This window comes from Delphinapterus leucas, chromosome 9 (assembly GCF_059928025.1).
Source record: "Delphinapterus leucas isolate spDelLeu-1000000601 "Yukka" chromosome 9, BTC_Dleu_Yukka2, whole genome shotgun sequence".
Lineage (NCBI taxonomy): Eukaryota > Metazoa > Chordata > Mammalia > Artiodactyla > Monodontidae > Delphinapterus > Delphinapterus leucas.
This window is the reverse complement of record NC_143137.1, coordinates 57,907,331-57,928,926: the sequence shown is the minus strand read 5'-3', so window position 1 is coordinate 57,928,926 and position 21,596 is coordinate 57,907,331. Positions and strand designations below refer to the sequence as shown.

The 21,596-nt window shown below is 39.3% G+C and overlaps 1 protein-coding gene across 1 annotated transcript in view; it reads left to right on the top strand.

The window, feature by feature from the left end:
• Positions 1 to 997: 997 nt before the first annotated feature.
• Positions 998 to 21,596, top strand: part of SGCE (sarcoglycan epsilon) — a 67,595-nt gene continuing 46,996 nt past the window's right edge. The window contains exon 1 of the mRNA XM_022586256.3: positions 998 to 1,275. Coding sequence (XP_022441964.1) covers positions 1,167 to 1,275 — 109 coding nt within the window. The 5' untranslated portion in view covers positions 998 to 1,166. The remainder of the gene's footprint in view (positions 1,276 to 21,596) is intronic.

The window sequence follows — 21,596 nt, the reverse complement described above, 5'->3', positions numbered from 1 at the left end:
CAAAACAGTGCAGCTTGTGTACCTCTGCAGCTGTTATTACTTTGTAGCGCATTTTAGGTGTAAATTGTTCCGCAGCTCATGTACCTCTGCGGTTCCTGTCTTGGAGCGCAATGAAGCGCTGTTGTGCTAATCGTTATCATTTTTGTAGAGCTGATCTTCTACAGCTCAGATTTTGTAGCGCATTTACAGCGCAAATCAGTCATCAGTCTGCGGCTCACATATCGTTGCAGTTCATACTGGTTCTAGCGCAAAGAAGCATCCATCAGTCTGTAGCGCATTGAAGCGCCCATCCGTCCGTAGCGCATTTGAAGCGCTCATCAGTTTGTAGCGCATTTGAAGCGCCAATTAGTTTGTAGTGCATATCACTTTGCAGCGCATTTGCAAATTGGTCTGTAGCTCATGTCCGTCTACAGCTCACGTTTGTCCGCAGCTCATATGTGTCTACAGTCCGTATCTGGACTTAGGTTCTGGAAATCAAAGCCCTGAAGGCTTGGTTTCTCCATGCAGTTTTGGGGCACAGCCAGTGAAGGCGTGACAAGGTGTGCGTGGAGACATTCCAGGCGCTACTCCATCTCCCGCAGCTTCTGATAAGAAGGGGGAATGAATGTGATCTTAAAAAAAAAAAAGAAACATCCTCACCGCATACTCACCACGCGAGGACTCCTCTGCGAAGACACTAAGGATGGGGTCCCACACCTGTGCCAGGCGTGGGCTCCGCTGGGTGCTCGGCAGCCCGGAGTGGCTCCGGACGCGAGCCCGCTCAGCGGACCTTTCGCGAGGCTCGGTGGTCCCTCTCCGCTGGTCTCCTCAGGTCGTAGTCAGGTTTCTTCGACACACACCAACCGAAGTTGAAGCGCGTGTACCGAGAGCGACGACTGGGAGCCTTATATAGGCTGAACGGAGGAGGGGGGCGCCAAATCCCAGCGTGCTTCGCGGGTTAGGGGGGCGGAGGGGGGAGCGGGGGCGGAGGGGATGGGGGATGGTGGATGGGGGGGTGGGGGAGATGGGGGTGGGGGCGATGGCCACGCTACACTGGCCCGCCGCTAGAGGGAGCACGGGATTAAGGAGGGGGTGCAGGATGCTGATGCTGAACTGGCCAAGCTGAGAGGAAAGAAGAAAGGGAGGGGAGTGGAGAATCGAGGACGGCCGGCCTAGGCAGGCCAAGAATGCAATTGCCCTGGTGGTGGGAGCTGGGAGACCCTTGTGCTTGGACGGGACAGTGTCGGGGGACACGCAGGATGAGCCCCGCAACCACTGGCACCTTCTTGCTGACAGGTTAGTGGCCCGCGCGCGACGGGAGGTCCTGGGGCCAACAGGCCGCCGCTTCCCCATCCCCCGCCCGGGTTTTGGGTACCCGGGTGCATTTTCTGGGCATCAGCCCCTCTTGCTGCGGAATCCCCGGTGCACCCCTCCTCCAGGACGCCCCGCACCCCACTTCCCGGGCCCTGTACGTCCCCTACCAGGCTTGACCCCTGGCCTTTTTTCTCCGCGCCCCCTACGGGCCCCTCCCTGCCCAGAGGCGCCGAAATTCCATCTCCAATTTCCATTCCCATTGCTCCCCCACCCCACCCCCAGCAGTCCTGGTGGTGAACCTCTCCCGATCCCTGCCTGAAAGAGCTGGGGGTCGTTGACCATTTGGGGGGGGGTTGTGGCTTACCCCGCGAATGGGGCTCTGCGGCCCAGAGGCGCGCTGTAGGAAATGGGTGTCAAGCTGCGCCCCCCCTCTACACAAACGCATCTTTTTTTCCTTTTCTTGAATCCGATCTGGAGAGAACACAAAAATGTGCATTTGAAACGCCTAATTCTCCCCTCTTTCTAAGAGAATTTCTCGGCGACGAAAATCTCATTTTTCTTAGGTTTTGCGGAGCAGGGAAAAGGAATCATGAAACGCTAGGAACCAAACAGGGTGTTGAGGTCAGGGTTAACCTCGGCTGGGGGCCAGAGATGCTGCAAACAGAACGGTTTGCCCCACCAAGTGCACTATTTCGAGAAAGCAAAAACAATTAGAAACAGCTGTGGATGCCTCCAGTGTAGTTGGCGGGCTTCGGAGGCTCCCAGCTACGGCCTTGTGGTGGTGATTACGAGGTTTACGCAGAGACCTAGATCTCTCTGCAACATTACATTTTTCTAAATCTTGTAGGGTGAATGAATACATTTAGTCACGGTTACCGCACGTTTAATCCTTTGAAGCGTGTTGCCGAGATTCGGCCGCAAATATTTGTGTATATTTATACGTATAAACATATATATTTTACGTTAGAGAAAATCGCAGTGAGTTACAAGACTTTAAAATACTGGAAGGAAGGATGCTGGAAAAAAAGCCTTAACGTGGGTTTCCGTTTAAGTGCCTCAGAGTGTTACGCACTGAGGAAAGGGACAATCTGTTGATAATCTTAGTAAAAGAAGTTTAAAATGAAAAACCAATTGCCTACAACTGAGTGAGGTTCCTGAAACACAGATGAGACACATTTGTATATAAAGGCTAAAACTGAGCATATTTCAGTAACATTGCTACAGATTATTTTATACATAGAGGATAGATAAGAATTTGACCCATTGTAGGAGGATAGATAAGAATTTGACCCATTGTAGATGATACGATGGCAGAGATCTCACTTAAAGCGAGCCTTTCTAGGAGTAAACAGAACTGTAGCACATTTATTGAGATTCTACTTTTTAATCAGAAATAAAATGTTGACTATCAGATATGTGAATGAATGAAGTGCAGATTTCCAACACTGAAAGATATTTTTCTAGGAAGTTGGGTGAACATAATTATACTGTTTAGAAGTGCCTAGTGCCTTTTAATGTTTAGGATGTTCACTCTTTTCTGCAATGTAGAATTTCAGGATTTCTTATGTATGCTAGAGTACTGTTCTGGTGACCACCGGACTGTCAAATTCTTAGCATTTTTAATCCAGGAAAGTTACTTCATCTACTTGTTTGTTAACTGATAGACATTCTTTTTTCTAAAAAATGAAATTAAAAAATAGTATAGGTGATAGAGAAAATTCAGGTTTAAAAATCTATCCCAAGACTTTTAAAGTTTGAACAAGTTTGAACCTATTTGAATTTTTATTTCAAAATGTTAGCCAGGATTTTTTTTGGTGGGGGGGGGTGTGTGGAAAAAAAACAGCTTTAGTATTATCCTTATCATAATAAAAGTAATTCCTATTCATTGTACAAAATTTAGGGAAGAAAAACTCCAGAAACTGGGGGGAAAAAATCAAGAAGAAAATCAAGATCACCTGTAATCTCTTCATCCTGCGATAACCCCAGTAAACATTATGGGCTCTACTTTATCTGTGCATATATATGTGCCTAAATAATATACATTTTTCACAGAGTTGCACGTGTATAATTTCTAAAAATTGAAAATGGGATCAAATTAATTTCCTCCATTTTTTTCTCTTCAAGGAGCCTTAACTATCTAAATAACATTAAATTTGCAGAGTTTTTTTTAAAAGGAAATAGTATTAATTACTTTTTCTAATTAAAATTTTAAATGAACAACATTGGTACGGAAATATTTAAAACCAAAGAATAGAGAGTTTCCTCTGATCTCACTATTCTAACATACACATAGTAATCATGTTATATTTCCTTGTGTTTTTTATTCTTCTACATATGAAATAATTTTTGCTCAGAAATAGATTTTTCTAAGGAAAAAACAACATCAGTAGATAAGTAGTTTTGATAAAACTTTTTAATCTAAAGCAGCAAAACAATGTTAAACATAAAAACAAAAATACAATGTTAATAGATAAATACTTGAGATAACATGTTACCTAAAACAACAAAACTACATTTAAAACCACCCCCCAACTTAATAGACAGGAATTTAAAACACTTTCTTGACATTTGATATCATGAGTGAATTTTGGATTTTCTCAGATATTTGTTCCCATTATTGTTTGTTTCTTAACCCGTTTTGCACAAGATTACACGCAAAGCAAAAAGAGGTGCTGATGTGCATTATATACTTTATCAAATAATAACTAGGCATTGTATCTAAACATTTTAATCCATTTTTATGAGAATTTCCTGTGGATCTATGAAGCTGTTGATTTACCACCTGTATTTTAACTTCTAGTGTAGTGGGAAAATTGTATTTAAAAACAAAGTGGGATTTTCACTTGTCAAATAATAGCTAGAGTTTCTAATTGGACGTTTTATTTATTTAAGACAATTTGCCATGTATCTGTGAAGCTGTTGATTTGCCTTATATGTTCAGCTTAATTTCTTGGGTGGTGGGAAAATTGTATTCCAAAACAATAAAGTTGAATTTTCACTTGTCAAATAATAACTGGACTTTCTAGTCGGACATTTTATCTATTTTAGATGGCAGTTTGCTGTGGCTCTATGAATCTGCTGATTTACCACATGCATTTGACTTACCTTTTAGTATATTAGGAAAAATTTATTTCTAAGCAAAGTAAAATTTTCAGCTGTCAAATATTAACTGGACTTAGTACTTCATCATTTTATCCATTTATTATAAGAGTTTGCCATAAATCCAAAAACTGTTGCTTTACCTCATATATTTAGTTTAAATTCTAGTATGGTGGACAAATTGTTTTTCTAAGCAAAGTGGAATTTTCACTTGTCTCTCAGACATTGAAAATTAGCAAGGGACAGTGAGAAAACCGATGAGAGAGAAAAGTAACACGTATCCAGTTTCTAGCACTGGTTTTCACTGATAAAAACCATGCTCCAAACAAAGTGTTGAAGCATTGAAGAAACCCTGACATGTTAAAAAATTCTCAATCAGATATACAGATTGGTTGGGATTGTAATAAGTGCAGTATTTATGGATCACATTTTCTCCAAAATAACTAGCTACTTTGTTTCTTTTTCTTTTTTACTAACTGTCCACACTTACTCTATCTGATCCCTTTTCTTAAAACTTACCGTTAAGTCAGTTCTAAACACCGAAGTGTAAATTCCATTGTTGGTCTTATTTCCTACTCTTAGTGTAAAAAGGACTGTAAGTGAATAGATGACATGGGTTTATGTGTCCGTTAGAGATTCTTGGTCTGGAGCTCTGTTTAAGTCCAGAGCTTCACAGAAATATTAACATTGTGATTTTTTTCTTTCTATCCTTTCCAATCCCTCCATCAGAGACAGAGAGACAGGCATGATAGAAAGACAGATACACATGGGTAGGCAGATAGACGGACAAACATGGACAGATAGACAGACACTTGGGCACACACACATGCATGACATCCAGGCTTTTTCTAAACTTTAGGATCCAGTTCTCCAGTTTGCTATCTCCCTGATTTCTAAAAATATTAAGCCAAAAGCATCAGTGCATAATTCAGAAAAGGAAGCTGGTGTTCCTAAAGATCAACAAGTATTTTTCAGGTTGGTAGAATCAGATAGAGTCTCAATGCTCTTAAAGTTGTTCCACGTGAACTGCTTCCGAACTGCTAACAAGCAAAATTCTGTCTAAGCAAAATTCAGTTTTTTTAAACAATGTAACTATAGTAAAGACAGTATTGAATAAAAAACAATCTCCACCATCTGACACTAGAAGAAACATTTCCATTGATGTTCCTTCCCTTCTAGTCTTTGTTCCATGTGCATATATATTTTTACATGACTATAATTTTAATATGTGTAGATTTTTTACACTTTGAAAGATAAGTGAATCTTGCTTTCAGCTAAGCATTTGTCAAGGCTTCAGGATGCTCTTGTGTGTGAGATGCTGTGTTAGACTAGCAGGATTGCTTTGTGAGCATGAGGCAGGCTGAGCCAGTACCCACCAGGTGTGGGGTTTACTGGGTTTGGGTCTGGGAGCAGTCCCTCGTGAAGGATCACAAGTCTTTGCCCTAGGTCTTCGCTTTTTCAACATTTTTATGGATAACTGTGATGAAGATCTAAGATGCTTGCTTTAAAACCCATGGTTGACTTGAAAAAAGGTTAACTGTTACAAATAGATAACAGAATTTAGAGCTAACAAGGTTTAAGTAGGCTGTAGTGCTATTCAAAAATGTATTTTATAGCAGTAAATGCATCATAATTCATTGGTGTGTAAGGAAGGAGGTGACTTTACATGGTGGCAGTTTTTGAGGAAAAGGACAGTTAGTATGAACTGGTGGCATAACATGGCTACAAAAATATCAAATTTAGATTCCGATAATAGTGTAGTGTCCATATGTCACAAAAATTAACAGTACCCTGCTCTAATTAACCACATCTGTAGTATTGTGTCCATTTCTGGCTGTCACGTTTAAAGAGAGACATTGACAAAGTAGACAACTTCCAGAACAGTCTGTGGGGATGGTGAGGGGTCTGGCAATCCTGTCATAGGAGGTATCCTCCAAGGGTCTGGAAATGTTTAGCTTGAAGACTAAAAGTAGACGTAAACTCCCTTCTGTCTGCTTCAGAAAGCACATCTAGCTGCAGTGGGTGAAAGGCAGAGATGGATTTCAACTTGAGACCTTTCTAACAGTGCAGCTCAGGAAGGGAATCAACTTAACACCTTTACTTGGTCTCTTGTAAAATAAAAGTATCAGAAATATTTACCTTTCTTGTAATGAATATTTAATTTGAAGGCCATAATAACATTTTAGTGTAGGATAGCAAAGATACTTGTGATGGAAACATTTTATTTTTTCTGATCAACTATCTAAAAAGAATAGTCCTATGTGTTGCAGGTTGATTTCTTACAACTTGAAAATAGCTGCAACAGGACATTTTAACACATTCTTTCCTCCCTTCTCATTTCATTTCAAACATGAAAAGCTGTAGAAGTAAAGTTGTTTCCCCCCCTGCAAATTATCCTGGCTTTAACTTGCTTCCTAGAGTTGTTCCTTTCGTAGTGTTTCTTGCTTGCTGAGAAGGGGCTTCTCAGGCAGAGTGGCTGCAGATGCCTTGGGGGGCGCCCTGGGTTAAGGGGGAGTGGACCGCTGCTGGGCTGCTGAGGCCTCAGCTGCTGGAGCCTCTTACTCAGGGGAAATGTGGAGCCATTCTCCCTTCTGCAGTCCCCGCGCCCCCCTTATATGTCCTTGCAATACTTAACAGTTACAATTTTTAGCTTTTCAATAGAAAATAAAACCTTTCAATGAAAAGGAGCTGCTGCCCCTGTGCTCTTTTAACTTCTCTTCCTTTCAAGTTAGCCTCGTTTCTGACTGCCAGTCTTAGCGTTTCAAACACGTCTCGGGACAGATTTTTCTTTCCTCTTCATCTGCCTATTGATTGTTTATTTTGATTATCATCTCTAACTTTGAAAATGTGATTGCTCAAAATTAACTTGTAGAGTATGCACACAGGACCCCACTTCTAAGAACTGATAACCTGTAACACATCTGACTCCATAGCAACGATTTTTATGCCCCTGACCCTTGAAAACTAAGACTCCGATGAGAAATGTGAAGAAAGAAGAGAACATTCTTCGGTCATCTTTTTAAACCAACTTTTTCCTGCCTCTTTTACTCCTGCCTATTCTCCCCACACCCAGAACTTTCTCCTCCACTCAAATTGTTAGGTCAGATATATGGGCAAGCTAACCTTGACTATGTGAAGTGTATTTTTAATGTTGAACAAGTTTCTCCTCTTCTTATTTTCTCTATCTTTTATAAAAGTGTCGTGCACTTTTGTGGGATAGTAGTAATACACCGGGCAACTTGTGATGGCTGGGTTCCCAGTTGTTGAAGATGCCACAGGCGTTCCTGAGCTAAGCTCATATTTCTGAGAGAGAAATGCTCAGCGATGAGCGTCTGGCTTGTCAGCGCTCACGCACCTGATCTGCGGGCGGCTACTTGCAATTCCTTGAATGCAATACTCGCTCCTCTGCTCCTGGGTTTGGGAAGCAAATGATCTCCAACGTTTAAAATTTAAAACTTCAAGAAGTTATCTTAGGAAATAAACAGGTAGCCTTGAAACATGAGTTGCTGTGCTTATTAATGTTCTGTTCTTGCAAAAATCAACATATTAGTAAAGCTGAAGTGCTGTTTTCTTCTTGGGTCGCTTTGGTAAAATTCTTATTTTTCGTGTCTTCATCTAAGAATTTCTATGCACTCTTTATGCGATCGCGGTTTAAATGTGTCTTATCACTTAAAAAGCGCTCGTCTTTAGCACGTCTCATTTTCTACTTAATTGCCTTGGACTAATCAGATTTTTTAGACCAGCTCTTTGGCATTCTGTACCACGGGAATCGACACGGCATCTGTTGTGACACGGAAGGCAGACTTTTTCTCTTCTGACAAATGAAGCCGCTCATTTCAAAAATGTTTAGGAGTTAGGCAGCTCCAGTGTAAATTCTTTCCCATTCTTTAGCTTTTCACTCATTCATCTGGTCACCACTTTGATTATTATGGAGATTTGGGGTTCACTGTGAATTTGAAAGAAGAGATCGCAGTTAATTTTCCTATAGCAGTTAAAGTGAAATATTTTAGTTCCTGATTTCTTCAGCAATAGACATAGAAGTAAAGTTGATTTTTTTCCTTTGGAATGCAGAAGAAGAAAAAATTAGCCCCATGGTTTTTCTTTTTTTTTTTTTTCTCCTTAGCAAATTGGTGTTTTCTCACTGTGCCGTAAAATGTCTGTGGCTCTTCTGTCCTATGAAAGAGTTAAATCAGTGTAGCACCTTTAACATCTTTCATTTTTTTGTAGTTATAGAATTGATTCTAATCAAAGGCCAGTACTGCAGAAGTGGAAACAGAACAGGTTGCTACATGTGCTTATCAAAATTTGAAATGTATGTTATTTTTTGTCTAGCCGTTTAAATTCTAGTTTAGTTTACAAATATACTCCTTTAAGTGATGAAAAATAAAAATATAAGGACGTTTATTGTAGGATTGATAGTAATAATGAAAAACTAGAAAAAAAATTGGGTCATCTTACTAACTAATACTTTTTTCATTCATTTGTTTTTTGAGTATTGACTGGTTTTGAGACTGTGTTAGATGCTGGGGAATACACTTTCCCAGCCGTTAGGGAAGTTTTACATTAGCGGGGTTGACAAAGATTAATCAATTAATCACACATATAAATGTGCCCTCAGAACTATGATAAGTGCTACAAACACTAGTAGAATTTCTAAGCAGGGGATTTGGCCAGACGGGGGGGATTAAGGAAGGCTTCTCTGAGTAGGTACTCAGATCTGAAGGATGAGTAAACGTTGAGAGAGGTGAAGAGGAAAGGTATATTTGAGGTCAAAGGAAGAGCTCTGTAGAGGCCCTGGGGCAGGTTGCCCTGGCAAATAGAAGGTGTTGGAAAAAGTCCAGTGATGTTGGAGCCGGGAGGGAAGGGGAACTACAATATGAAAGGAGGCTAGATAGGGGGTCAGGGAGCAAATTTTGCCGGGTCTGTTAGACTACCTTAAAGAGTGTAATCTTCATCCTAAAACCAACGGGAAGTCTCTGGAGGGGTTTAAGCAGGACTTGATCAAATTTGCATTTCAAAAAGAGCACTTTGGCGGCATTGTGATGAAAGGATTGGAGGGGTCAGAATAGAAGCGGTAGTTCGAAGGCTACTTTACTAACCCAGAATAGAGATGATGACCTCCAGGCTAGGGTGGTGATGGGGAAATGAAGATAGGAGGGATATCTTGAGGGGTAAACAGCAATCGGAGTGGGTTGTGGATTGAATTTGGGGTGGAGAGTGACAGGAAATATCAAGCGTGATTTCTAGATTTCTGTTGTATTCATGAGAATGAATGGTGATACCATGCTCCTGATGAAGAATGCCAGAAGAGGACCAAACTTTAAGGGAAAGATCAGGAGTCCTAGTTTGGACAGGCTGAGTTTGAGGTGATGATAAATAAATTATCATTGAGCCACACAGCATGAAGCTTTGCAGTCTTAAAATGTGATATCATGTAAACACGTTCAAGATATATGCTAAGGGAGGAAGTGTGATCACATTATGTAAAGAAAAGCATGGCGTATGTGTGTGTTTATATGTGTATGTGTATAAACGTACGTTTGCATATGCATAGAATATGGAAAGATACAGGGATTAAGAGTGGGTACCCTCTGCAGTGGCATTAGGAGGATGGCATTGGAGGGGACTTTTATATTTTATACCCTCCTGGTTATACTCTTTGAATGTATTACAATGAAAATGTGTGGCTTCTATAATAAAGAAAAATAATGACTGTTTCAAGTAAAGACCCATTAGTATATTATTGTTATATTTTTTATTTTGAGCAGAATTTTTTCCTACCGTTTTGCTTCCCTAACCCAGTAGCTCTTAACCACTTTGCCTTTTAATCCTTTCCCACTAGATTGCACTATTAGGCTAGATTTCACCGTCTGCATAGTATTTTGTATTCTAACTTTCGCTAATTTTATTAATTTCCAAAAAGTCCAACATTTTGCAGATGAGGACATTAAATTGTAATGGTGCGTGTAACTCCTGCATATATTATGTATCCCATTTTCAAGGGTCCCACTGGTGCTCCTTACGCATCTAGTGTTTCTCAGATAGAATATAGATAGTACCATTTCCGGGCAGTGAAAACCCAGTACGTGCCTTGGTTGGGCTGTTTGAGCAAAGGTGTAAAACTCCGAAGAGAAGTGGATAACCCTCCCTTCTCCATGAACTATTCTATCAAACCAACACTTTTTTTATCAGACATTTAATTTTTCATCCAGTTTTGATATATGTAATGCAAAGTCGAATCTTGTGTCTGTGCAGTTTTTGCTTTTGTTGCATTATTTCCTCAGAATAAATACCTAAGAGTTTGTGAGAGTCAGAGAGTACAGATATCAATATAACTTGCTTCTTTTTATTTTTTAACATCTTTATTGGAGTATACCTGCTTTACAATGGTGTGTTAGTTTCTGTTTTATAACAAAGTGAATCAGCTATACATATACATATGTTCCCAGATCTCCTCCCTCTTGCGTCTCCCTCCCTCCCACCCTCCCTACCCCACCCCTCTAGGTGGTCACAAAGCACTGAGCTGATCTCCCTGTGCTATGCGGCTGCTCCCCACTAGCTAACTATTTTACGTTTGGTAGTGTATATATGTCCATGCCACTCTCTCACTTCGTCCCAGCTTACCCTTCCCCCGCCCCCCCCCCCCGTATCCTCAATTATAACTTGCTTCTTATCACACCAGGCTTTTGCAGCTCTCAACCAGTCTGCCTTGGCCGGTACTGGGAATGAAGACTTGCTAAGATGCCGTCTTCTTAGCCCTGTGAAGTTTGGGGTGGTTGGAGCCCCTGGGCTTCTCCTTCCGCTGGTGAGCAGCCTCTAGTATTTACTCCACTCTGCCATACACATATCATTTTTCATGTGTCTCATGACCGTGGAGAAAAAAAAAAAAGAGTGCTATATTCTATAATGCCAACTGTAGTGACAATAGTTTTTCCATTTGAACATCTATTTTTTTTAAAAAAACACATTTAAAGAAATCTAAAATTTCCTTCATATCAAGTGAAGAGTAAATGTAATAATAGCTTATATTTTTTGAGAACATCACTGTGTGCTAAGCACTCTTCTAAGGGTTTTAAGTGTATTATCTCATTTAATATCCACAATGCCTCTATGAAGTGGGCACTGTTCTGGCCCTACCAGATGAGTAAACTGAGGTACAGAGACATTGAATAACTCGCCCAGTGGAGAAAAACTGGGATTTTGCACCCAGGCACTGTGTCTCCAGAGATGCTGATTTAAACCCTACCTTTCTGTGCTCACAATTTTTATTTCACTCTAAAGTCTAAAATCTTACCTAGCTTGTGCTAAAATTATAAAATTCTAATAACTTTAAATTAATTACTTACGTTCTGCCCCGCCAGGCTCTTCTGTTTTAACAAAGTTTAGAGGCTTCTCATTCTGGCATTTTCAGTTTGAAGTCTTGCTATTACACTTCTCTTAGGAATATTTTTTTCTGACTCCCTTTGAGGTTGGGGTGGACAGTTCTCAGCAAAGCCATTTTTTTCTCCATAGATTCCAACTAACCTTTTAGCTTTCCTCTTTTAATGAATTGTGTGTGTGTGTACATACGTACATAACACATAGGATTAATTCTCATGGGTATTGCCTCCTTGCTAGCTGTTTCTTATCCAGCAGTCAGGGAAAACTTATTTTTTTCTAGAAAGAAAAGTAAGATGAAGAGGACCTACTAGTAATAATAATAATATCTCAAATTACTTAAGAAATATACAGTTCACAGAGTGCTTTCCCATTTAACCATTTGGGGATCGTATTGATGAGTAGATAACGGGGACTTTGAAGTCAATCAAGAAATGGGTTCAAAATCCAACTCTGCTACTTACTAAGCATAATGACCTGGGATAAGCTACATAATTTCCTAAGACTTCTTATCCTCATTGTAAAATGGAAGTAATAATACCTGTTTCACATAGTGATGATGTAAGGATTAGAATAGTTATGTATAAAACCTTTAGTGCCTTGTACTTAGCACTCAAAACTTGGTAGCTAATGATAATGTCAGCTAACATTTTTTAGAGAGAAAAATATAAAAACAAGATTTCAGCATAAGAGACAATTTTAAAAGTATTAAGGATAGTTGCATAGAAAAGGGAAGAGAAAATGTAGAGGGCAAGGGAGAGCCATAATGACATGGGGAATGATAAGAAAAGGGAAGAGAAAATGTAGAGGGCAAGGGAGAGCCATAATGACATGGGGAATGATAAGAGAAGGGAAGAGGTGTAGGCAACATGAGCTGTCTGTCCTATTTATGAAAACAAAGTCTTTGTCCCCTTTGAGTGAAATAGGAAAAGAGACAGATGAAACAGAGGACAGAGAAAGACTTGACAGTTTGGTTCTAAGGTGAGTGTGTCAATCAGATTATATTTCATCTGGCATATTCTGCTACTTACTTGGACAGTGATGTCAGACTAAATTATTATTTATTATTTCTATCCCTTGACATTTTGATTAGCTCATCAGCAATCAGTCACTATTCACAGCTCTTCAATTGCTTTTATTAAATAGCAAACCCTTCCTCACTAAGTCAGCAAATTATTCAGGTTTGGGAGAGTCATGTCTCTTCAGAGAGTGTTTGCCCCAGGCCAGATGAGATGCAGTCATGCTGCTACAAGACTCCGCATGAATCATGGAACCTTAAGACAAACTTTAAGGATTGAATGGTTTCTAGGGAATTTAAGGGCATGCCAGTCACCATTGGATTAATTCAGGCTTTGATGAGTTTTGAGAGGGAGCATTGAGGAATTGGTTAAATTGTATACCATGCTATGCTAGCTAATTGTGTGACTGTCTTCTTAGTCTGGGCTCTGTAAACACAAGATTCATATTATTCTTTGCTTTTGTGTTTATGAATTAGAGCAAAACTCATATCCAGGTACAAATGTAGCATAGATTATCATGAACCCAATGAGTGCAGTGGAGTTCTTTCAGGATTTCTGAGGATGGTCCATTATCTTTGGAAGGAGTCCAAGAATCAGTCTATACAGGCTGACTTTATTTTTTTACATACTAGATTTAATCTTGAAAAGTAATGTATAGAGTAAATAGTTTCAAAAATTGAGTCATGTTTTCCCATCCTAAGGAAATTTGTTCTCATAGAAAAAAAATGGTGTGCTCCTTTTCTAATGAAAATTAAACTTATTAAAATACTACCTTTTTTTCCCCAGTGAGTATTCTGCATTTGTCAATGTACAGATTACAATAATTTTCTTTACAAGAAGTTAGCTAAGTGGATCCATGATCTTGGACACACAGTGAAAAATAGATATTTCAGTGTTACTGAGATTTCTCCCTCAAGGTGTGGGACTTGAATGTTTAAGCAGACACATTATCCGTGGTGTTGTGTCTTGCCTTTATTGACATTGTCTGGTGAGTAGAGCAGTAAAAAGTTGTCTTTTTATTTAGATTTATTGGACTGTGGTCTCCTGTGGTCTAAGTAGGACTTTAGAGGGATCAATATAAACTTAAAAAAATTGAATATGCTCAAAGCAATGCCAGCCTTAAAACAGAGCTATATCTGTGAGATGTGTTTAAACTATTTTACCCTGCCTCTATTTTTTAACAACTGAGGCACCAATCACATTTGTCTTTTGAATTTTGAAATTCTTGTCTGTAAAAGCCAAGTAGGCTGCACTTACACAGGACCTGGAAAGCATGAGCAATGATACGTTGGTTCACCCGGCAAGGATGTGCAGTGACATTAAATCTTATGGGTTAGTGAGGTTCTAAAAGCCAGAGTATAAGGCAAAAAATTCCGTAGACTTAAGTTACCCTAGTAAATCCTTTAAATTACCTATGAAGTACATTATGTGTAGTTTTGTGTGTATAACTGAACAATAATTCTTATGCACAGCATGGTCTGAGAACCACTGGGCTAGAATAAAGGAAGGAACAAAAGGGGTGCTGTCTGGACACCCAAGCCCTTCTTTCTTTATGGTAACTCCCCAATCCATGGAAAAGTGGAGGATTCTGAAGCGTGCCTGCTTGCCTGCAGGGTTTACTCCATTCTGCTGTTCGATGAAGCCTCTATAACCTTCAGACATGTTAACAGATCTCTTGGTTTTGTATGGATTGAACTAGACAGTCTACATGAAAGCACCTTGCTCACGACCAGGTGATGTGATGGATTTAAATGTTGCTTGTCAGGTCCATATATATACATTGTTTTTTGAAGAGTTGTAGAGAAGAATTTGGCCACTTGCTTCCTGTCTTTCTAGGTTGAGATTTCCCGCTGTACAGCAGTGACTTTCATGTTCTTGCAAATTGGCTGCACCTGTGGGCCAGTTGGGGATAAGAGAGAGTAAAGTTTTCAGTTATAAGGTTAGCCCTACGTTTGTCGCATTTGGTGTGACTTGGCTGAATACCCTATATGCCCTTGGGTTCTGTAGGTCTTCTGTTGGTCTTCTAGAGTTCGCGTTTGTGTGTGAGAATCACCTGATGAAACTGTGTAACCCACCTACCTAGATTCTCCATGGTGGAGTCATGAATATGTGTTCTAAATTTTTTTATTTTGTAGTTTTTGGGGTGTGTGAGAATATGTATTTTTAGAGAGCTGCCCAGGTGATTCTTATGTAACTAGCATGTTGCCTTTGGAACCCAGCAATTAGGAAAACCCTTGGAGGTGGGATATTTTGCCACAAGAGGCCATGAACATTTCTGATCCATTTTAGCTTAAATTATTTAGGAAATGACTACTGTATTCTTCATCTAGATTTAAAAGGACATAACTTCAGTTCTTAGGTGAATCAACCATTTATTAGGTGAATCAGCCATAAGATTGGTCTTTTAGTAGATATAAAATTAGTATACTTAGGTTTACATAATTTAAAAATTCAATACCAACCAACTCATTTATTCACTTGTGGTGCTAAGGCCTTTGATTTCCACTCCCAGGTATCACTGAAATGATCACCTGAGGTTTTGTTCGATTGTTTATTTTTAGTAACTTGGGTTTTGAGTTGTATCCTTTTTTTCATTTTGGAAGGGGACTTGGTATTTCTCATAATTTAGTTTAAGTTTAGAATTTTACTCAGAATTCAGTTTGAGAAGGAAATAACCATTTCACCTCTGATTTACTAGGGTGAGGAGCTCTTTCAACATTAGGTGTCCTGTACCCCAACAAATGTTTCTCTCTTCACTTGTCCTTACTCTCTGATTCATGAAGTATTTTCTTTATATGCTTGTATAAAGCATATATGCTTTGTATATGCTGTACAATATACAAATACATGTATATTGTATGTTTCTGCTTGGCCCCACCCATTCTAGTTTTTCTGGGATTGTGTCTCATCATTTATGTTCCTTTTCATTACACCTAGTCTCTTTCTCTCTCCTTATGTGTTTTCCTCAGCTTATAAACAAAATTTGTTTCCCTACACTAAAATAAACAATCTTTGTCTCTACCTTGCTGCTCCTCAGTCTGCCATATCATCTTATCTCTTTGCTTCCCTATTCTGGCCAGTGTTCTTAAAAGATTAACTCTGTTTGTTGCATCTACGTCTTGGCCTTTTGCTGTCTGGCTTCTACTCTTACCACTTTATTGGAACTCCACTTTCAAGGAGTCACCAATAACTTCTCCCCTTTCACATCTAGCAATCTTTTCTAAGCTCTCATCCTCTTTGACCTTTTTGCAGTAAGTGAGGATGTTGATCACACTCTCCTTTTTGACAACTCTTCCGTTGACATATGTATATGACACTTCAGGCTCAGTTGTCCAACCTCTCTGACCGCCTTGTCTCTTATTTCTTTGCTGAATTATCCTCTGTTTTTTGCTATGTAAATGTATTTATTAACATGTTCTTCTGCCTTTGTTGTCCCTCCCACTTTTCGTGCCTTCCTTCTTGCTATATATTTCAACCCCAGAAGTTAGGACAAAACTACGGGGTACACCCTGGGGGATTTGGGAACTGAGCTGAACTCAAAGGGAACATATCTGAGATGGCTAGAGGAAGGGAGAATGAGATGGTGACCCAATGTTGTAGTTAGGAAAATGGTACCCAAATATCAAGTCTGGAAGATAAGGATGAAAAATGGGAGAGTAAGCAGTAAGATTGGTAGTTTGGATGATTGGAAATAGTATAGGCAAATAGGTCAAGAACGTGAATGTGTATCTTCTCCAGATCATTTTGTACCTGACAGTCTAATGCGTGTTACCTGAGAGCATGATCTCTTTAAGGAATTGCACTGGGGCTTTGGCTTCAATAATCATTTCTCTGGTGATGAACTTCAAATCTGCATCCAAAGCTTGCCTTTGATTCTCCTGTGAACCAGAGCTCTATTTCCATCTTCTTCTTAGGTGGTTTCACCTGGATATCCAACTGGTACCCTCACATTTAACATATCCCCAAATACATTTGTCATCTTTCTACTGAAATGGACTCTTTTTTGGCATTCCTAATATATCACTGTTCTGCGTCATCCTGGATCAAAACTTCAAAGCCATTATTCTTTTTTAGCCCACATCCAGCAATTTGAGAAGTACTGTCAATATTCTCTCCCATGATGTCTTGTAACTGGCCCCACCTTTACTCTTCCTTTCTTCAACCCCTGATTATGGGCTGACTGCTACTCTACACTCCAGAGATAACCCCCTATTTAGTATCCACTGACCCTGATTCTGTTCATTGCTGCCAGTGTAATGTTTCCAAAACTCAACTGTAAATTTCAAAGACGTTTTAAACTTATCACAACATTCCTAGCCAGGGAAAATTGCTTCCCCTCTCAGTGCTATTGTAGCAGCTATGCTTTCTACCACTGTGTGTATATGTGTAATTGCTATGCGTATACACTATATTATAATATTACATATACATTTTGGTACATGAATTATCAATCCCTATAGATTGTAAGCTCCTTGGAGGGCAGGAACTGTGTCTTTACTTTGTATCCCCATATATTCCTTGTATTGACATGCAACAGATATTTATTGAATGGAATTAAACAGCTCACTGGGGCTGGAAGGAATCTGATACCAGTTAATATGTAGTAGGTGATTTGTGATAGTCATTTTAATTTGACATTAATTTCATTTTTTGTGCATTTGTTTTATTCTGAAAAGCTTTTTTACTAAGCTGTGCTGATGGCATAAGTGGAACAGTTAACTGGAAGACCAAACAGGCCAACAATTTTATTATCAGCAGAAAAATGACTGCTGGGAAGAAAGATGGTGAGTTTAGGTTGTAAATCTAAATCCTTTTGGGGAGTCAATTAAATGTCCGCTTCCAATAGTCCTTTTGCTTTTTTAGTCATGTGTGGACTTTTTTTTTTTTTGATAAGTCAGTCTGAAAAAAATCAAATTTTGTTTTCCTAATCTTCTAAAGCTTCTGATCCTCTGTGTTCTTAATCCATTATTCTCCAGGTTTTTTTCCTTTGCTGTAGTTTTCCCTTTTTTTTAACCAAAAATAATTCTTGTTTTTAACCTATTGTTGCCCCTTATCCGGTCACTAGCTTGCCACTTATGAAAATTGTCCCAGTGTGGTTATTATAACAATTTACTTATAACATTGAAAAACATTAAGAAGTACATTTAACATAAATCATTTAAAAACAGTATTTACATAACCTTAGAAAAATGGTCATAAAATATTTTGGCTAGTTGTGGATGATTTTTTGAATGATTTTTGTTGCAAAACCAGATTGGTATGTTTGCTATTAACTAATTAGATGGCATTTGTTTTCTATGGAAAAGATAGCCTGACCCTTGAATGATTGATTGTCCTTCTAAATTTTTCTTCCCTATCTTTAATGTGTTCATTAGCAATATGTCAGGACCTTTGAAATAATGCATTTCATCAGGGAGAAAAAGACTTACTTAATAACCAAAAGATTAGTTGTTTTAAAAATATCAATTATCAGTATGAGCTTTCACTTAATATTTCTGGATTACTTGTCTTTATAATCCCTCTTAACCGTACCCTCCCCCCCACCCCTACACACAATTTGGGCTATATGTGGTCATGAACAGAACAGTAGCAGAACAGTAGCCTAGTCTCCATAACTTTGGGGTAACCAGAATATCTATTAAAAAAAACAACAGTTTTAAAATATTTTGAAAAGAGCAGTAATTTTATGTGATAAAATGGCCTTACTGCCATATAAAACTTTCTAGGTATCTTGTAGGAGTGATTCCTGGCTTACCTCATTTTCTTCTTACATTTCTGAGTTGGGGGTCACTGACTTTTTTCCAGCTAGCATCAAATTATTCCTCAGCTAGAATCTTCTACTCCCAGATCTGTTTCACAGTAGGACCAAGGCTCCCAGCATCTCTTCTACTCTGCTGTCTTTGAAACAAACCCACAAACACCTTTGCATTGTTAAGGAATTTTCATCTCTAATATAAAAGAAAAGAGTTTTATAACAGTAAACTCTCATGAAAAGTTCACAAAAAGTTGTTTTCAAAAGCACTAGACTCACTTGTTCTAGGATCTAAGCGCATCATCCCACAGTCCTTTCCCCACACCCTCCTTGGATATTCTCAAGGGATTTTCTCTGTTTCCTTCAAGGGAATCACCCCCGACTACCTTATCTGGGCTGCTCCTTAATCAGGCTGAGGGCCTTCAGCTTCTTCGGCACATCCACTATTCCTGTTTTCTTTTTATTTTATTTTATTTATTTTTGGTTGCGTTGGGTCTTCGTTGCTGCGCACGGGCTCTCTCTAGTTGCGGCGAGCGGGGCTACTCTTCATTGCAGCGCAAGGGCTTCTCATTGTGGTGGCTTCTCTTGTTGCTGAGCCCGGGCTCTAGGCACATGGGCTTCAGTAGCCGTGGCATGCGGCCTCAGTAGTTGTGGCTCGCAGGCTCTAGAGCGCAGGCTCAGTAGTTGTGGCCACGGGCTTAGTTGCTCCATGGCATGTGGTATCTTCCCGGACCAGGGCTCAAACCCGTGTCCCCTGCACTGGCAGGCGGATTCTTAACCACTGCACCACCAGGGAAGCCCCTTCCCGTTTTCTAATCTTACCAATTATGGCCCCAGATGGCCCTCAGTATTGCCATCTGCAGTTTACTTCTGTCATCTCCCAGGGATTTGGGACCTGCCGTGATTCCTGCTGCCTCACACGAGATCACTAAAGACCCTTCCTCTGGACTTCACACTATTTTGCACTAAATTGCAGTCTTTCCCTTTTCTTCAGTTTCTTCTTTTGAACGTTGATCCCTAGAATTTCTGTCCTCTTTAAGCGTGTCCCTCCATTCCTATTTGATTTTGCATAAAGGTACTCTCTAACCGGCTGTCAGGCGCAGCTATGGTGCTCTTCTTAGTGAAATGTATTCCAAGGTCTTTACCATAGCATTCTCTAGAATCTCCATCTCTTCCTTTTTCAAATTTCATGCTCCCTCTGGACCTCAAACTGATTTTCTCCTTGGAACCTGAGCCATAACTGTAGTTCTCAAAATCGAAATGATCAATATATCTTGAGGTAACCAGTTCAGATTATCGCATTCTCTTATTTCCTCAGTTTCTCTTGAACTCATTCTTTTGCTTCTACCTTCCTGGTCTCCTCCTCTAATTTAAATCCTATCATTATAGTTCTGCATTATTAAAATATCTTACACAGAGAGTAATGAGTTTACTTTAGTGGGTTGTAGTAATGTAATGGACAGCCACCAAATGTATTACCTCATGTTAGCAAATCAACAAAATACGTAACTACCCTGGGTTCAAGTCCTGGCTCTTCCTCTTCCTAGTCCTGTAAGCTTGAACCTGTCATTCAGCCTCTCTGGGTTCAGTTTTGTTAACTATAAAATGAAGGACTGAACTTGATTTTTTGCATGCAAACTCCGATTGATGTTATCTGTCAGGAATCCTGGATTGAGTAGAATGCTGAGGCCATATCCAAGCAGGAAGTAATGCAATGATTTGTCTCTTAGTAGAGAAAGTTATTTGGCACGCCCTGCCAGGATGACATCTAAAGCCCCTTTCAACTGCAGTGTTCTATGAGACCAAGTTTATTGATTACCAATTGAAAATGGTTTGCAACCACTTTCCAGCCGACATTTAAGAAAAAAACAACAAAACAAAACAAACACATGATCATTCTATGGAAAAATCAGGATATTTAACTCTAGTATAGAAAAATGGTTTTCGTAAGTGGCTTTGGTTGGGGGGAGGGGAATCTCACAAAGTAACCTTTCTGCTTCTTGTAGAAAAAGATCCAAGTAGTGGTTTCTTTTCTACCTCATGTAGAGAAAAGTGGCCTCTTAGAGGAGTGAAGTTTTAAAAGGCAATTTAATACCTTCCCCATGATGAGCTCTACAGCCCAGGTGTGGACTATCTGTGACTGAAATAAAACAATAGCTGACCACTGCCCAATGAATGGCCTTCAGTACTTTGATGTTGAGTAAACTTAAGGGGTGAAGGGTAGACTGCCGAGAAAAGCTTTTGACTCTAAGCCAAGATTTATAAAGCTGGATTGATAAAACACAGGGTACATTTTAAAGAGGAAAAAACAAAAACAAAACAGGTTGTGTACCTGGCTGCATATTGATGCCTTTCAAACTATTTTTCTACAGACATTATCTGGTCTAGTAATTAAATTTCAATTAGACTATAGAAATAACACATTGAAAAATAAATTAGGAAGGAAACCATAAATATATCAAGCTCTGAAAACCCTGAAATGAGTTCTCTTGGTGCAGATATCAAGTGGAATTCATCTCTTATAATCAATTCCCATTAATTGGTAGCAGCTTCTTGGAGTGCTGTGTATACAGGGGCCCTGAGCGTCATAAAGAGCTTTTAGCTGTTAAAACTATAAAAGAGAAGTCAAGTCTTATTTTTTTCTGTCCGTACTTACAGTTTCTAATTATCAGAGATGATCATATAGTAAAATAAGTTTTCAGCAATTGTATTTTTGTGTAACTTTCTTTTTAATAATACTCCAATTCTTTAGCAGAGACGTGGTGTCTCTTCTGTAAATAGGATTTTAAGGAATTGGGATACCTAGTTGCTTAGGCAAAAGTTTATTTTAAAAGCTGTACCGGATAAGTGGCTATTCAGTATTATCTTTGTATTTTAAACATATTTAAAAGTCTTCTTCATCATTCTTATCCAAATTTTTTTCAAATAATACTTACTATTAAGGCAATACTATGAACAGTTGGAAAATATGCACTGTCTTATTTAACTAATTTGCACTCAGTTAAAGCACCCTTGTCATGTTTCCCAATGAGTAGCTTACGTCTTAAAACTCTCTG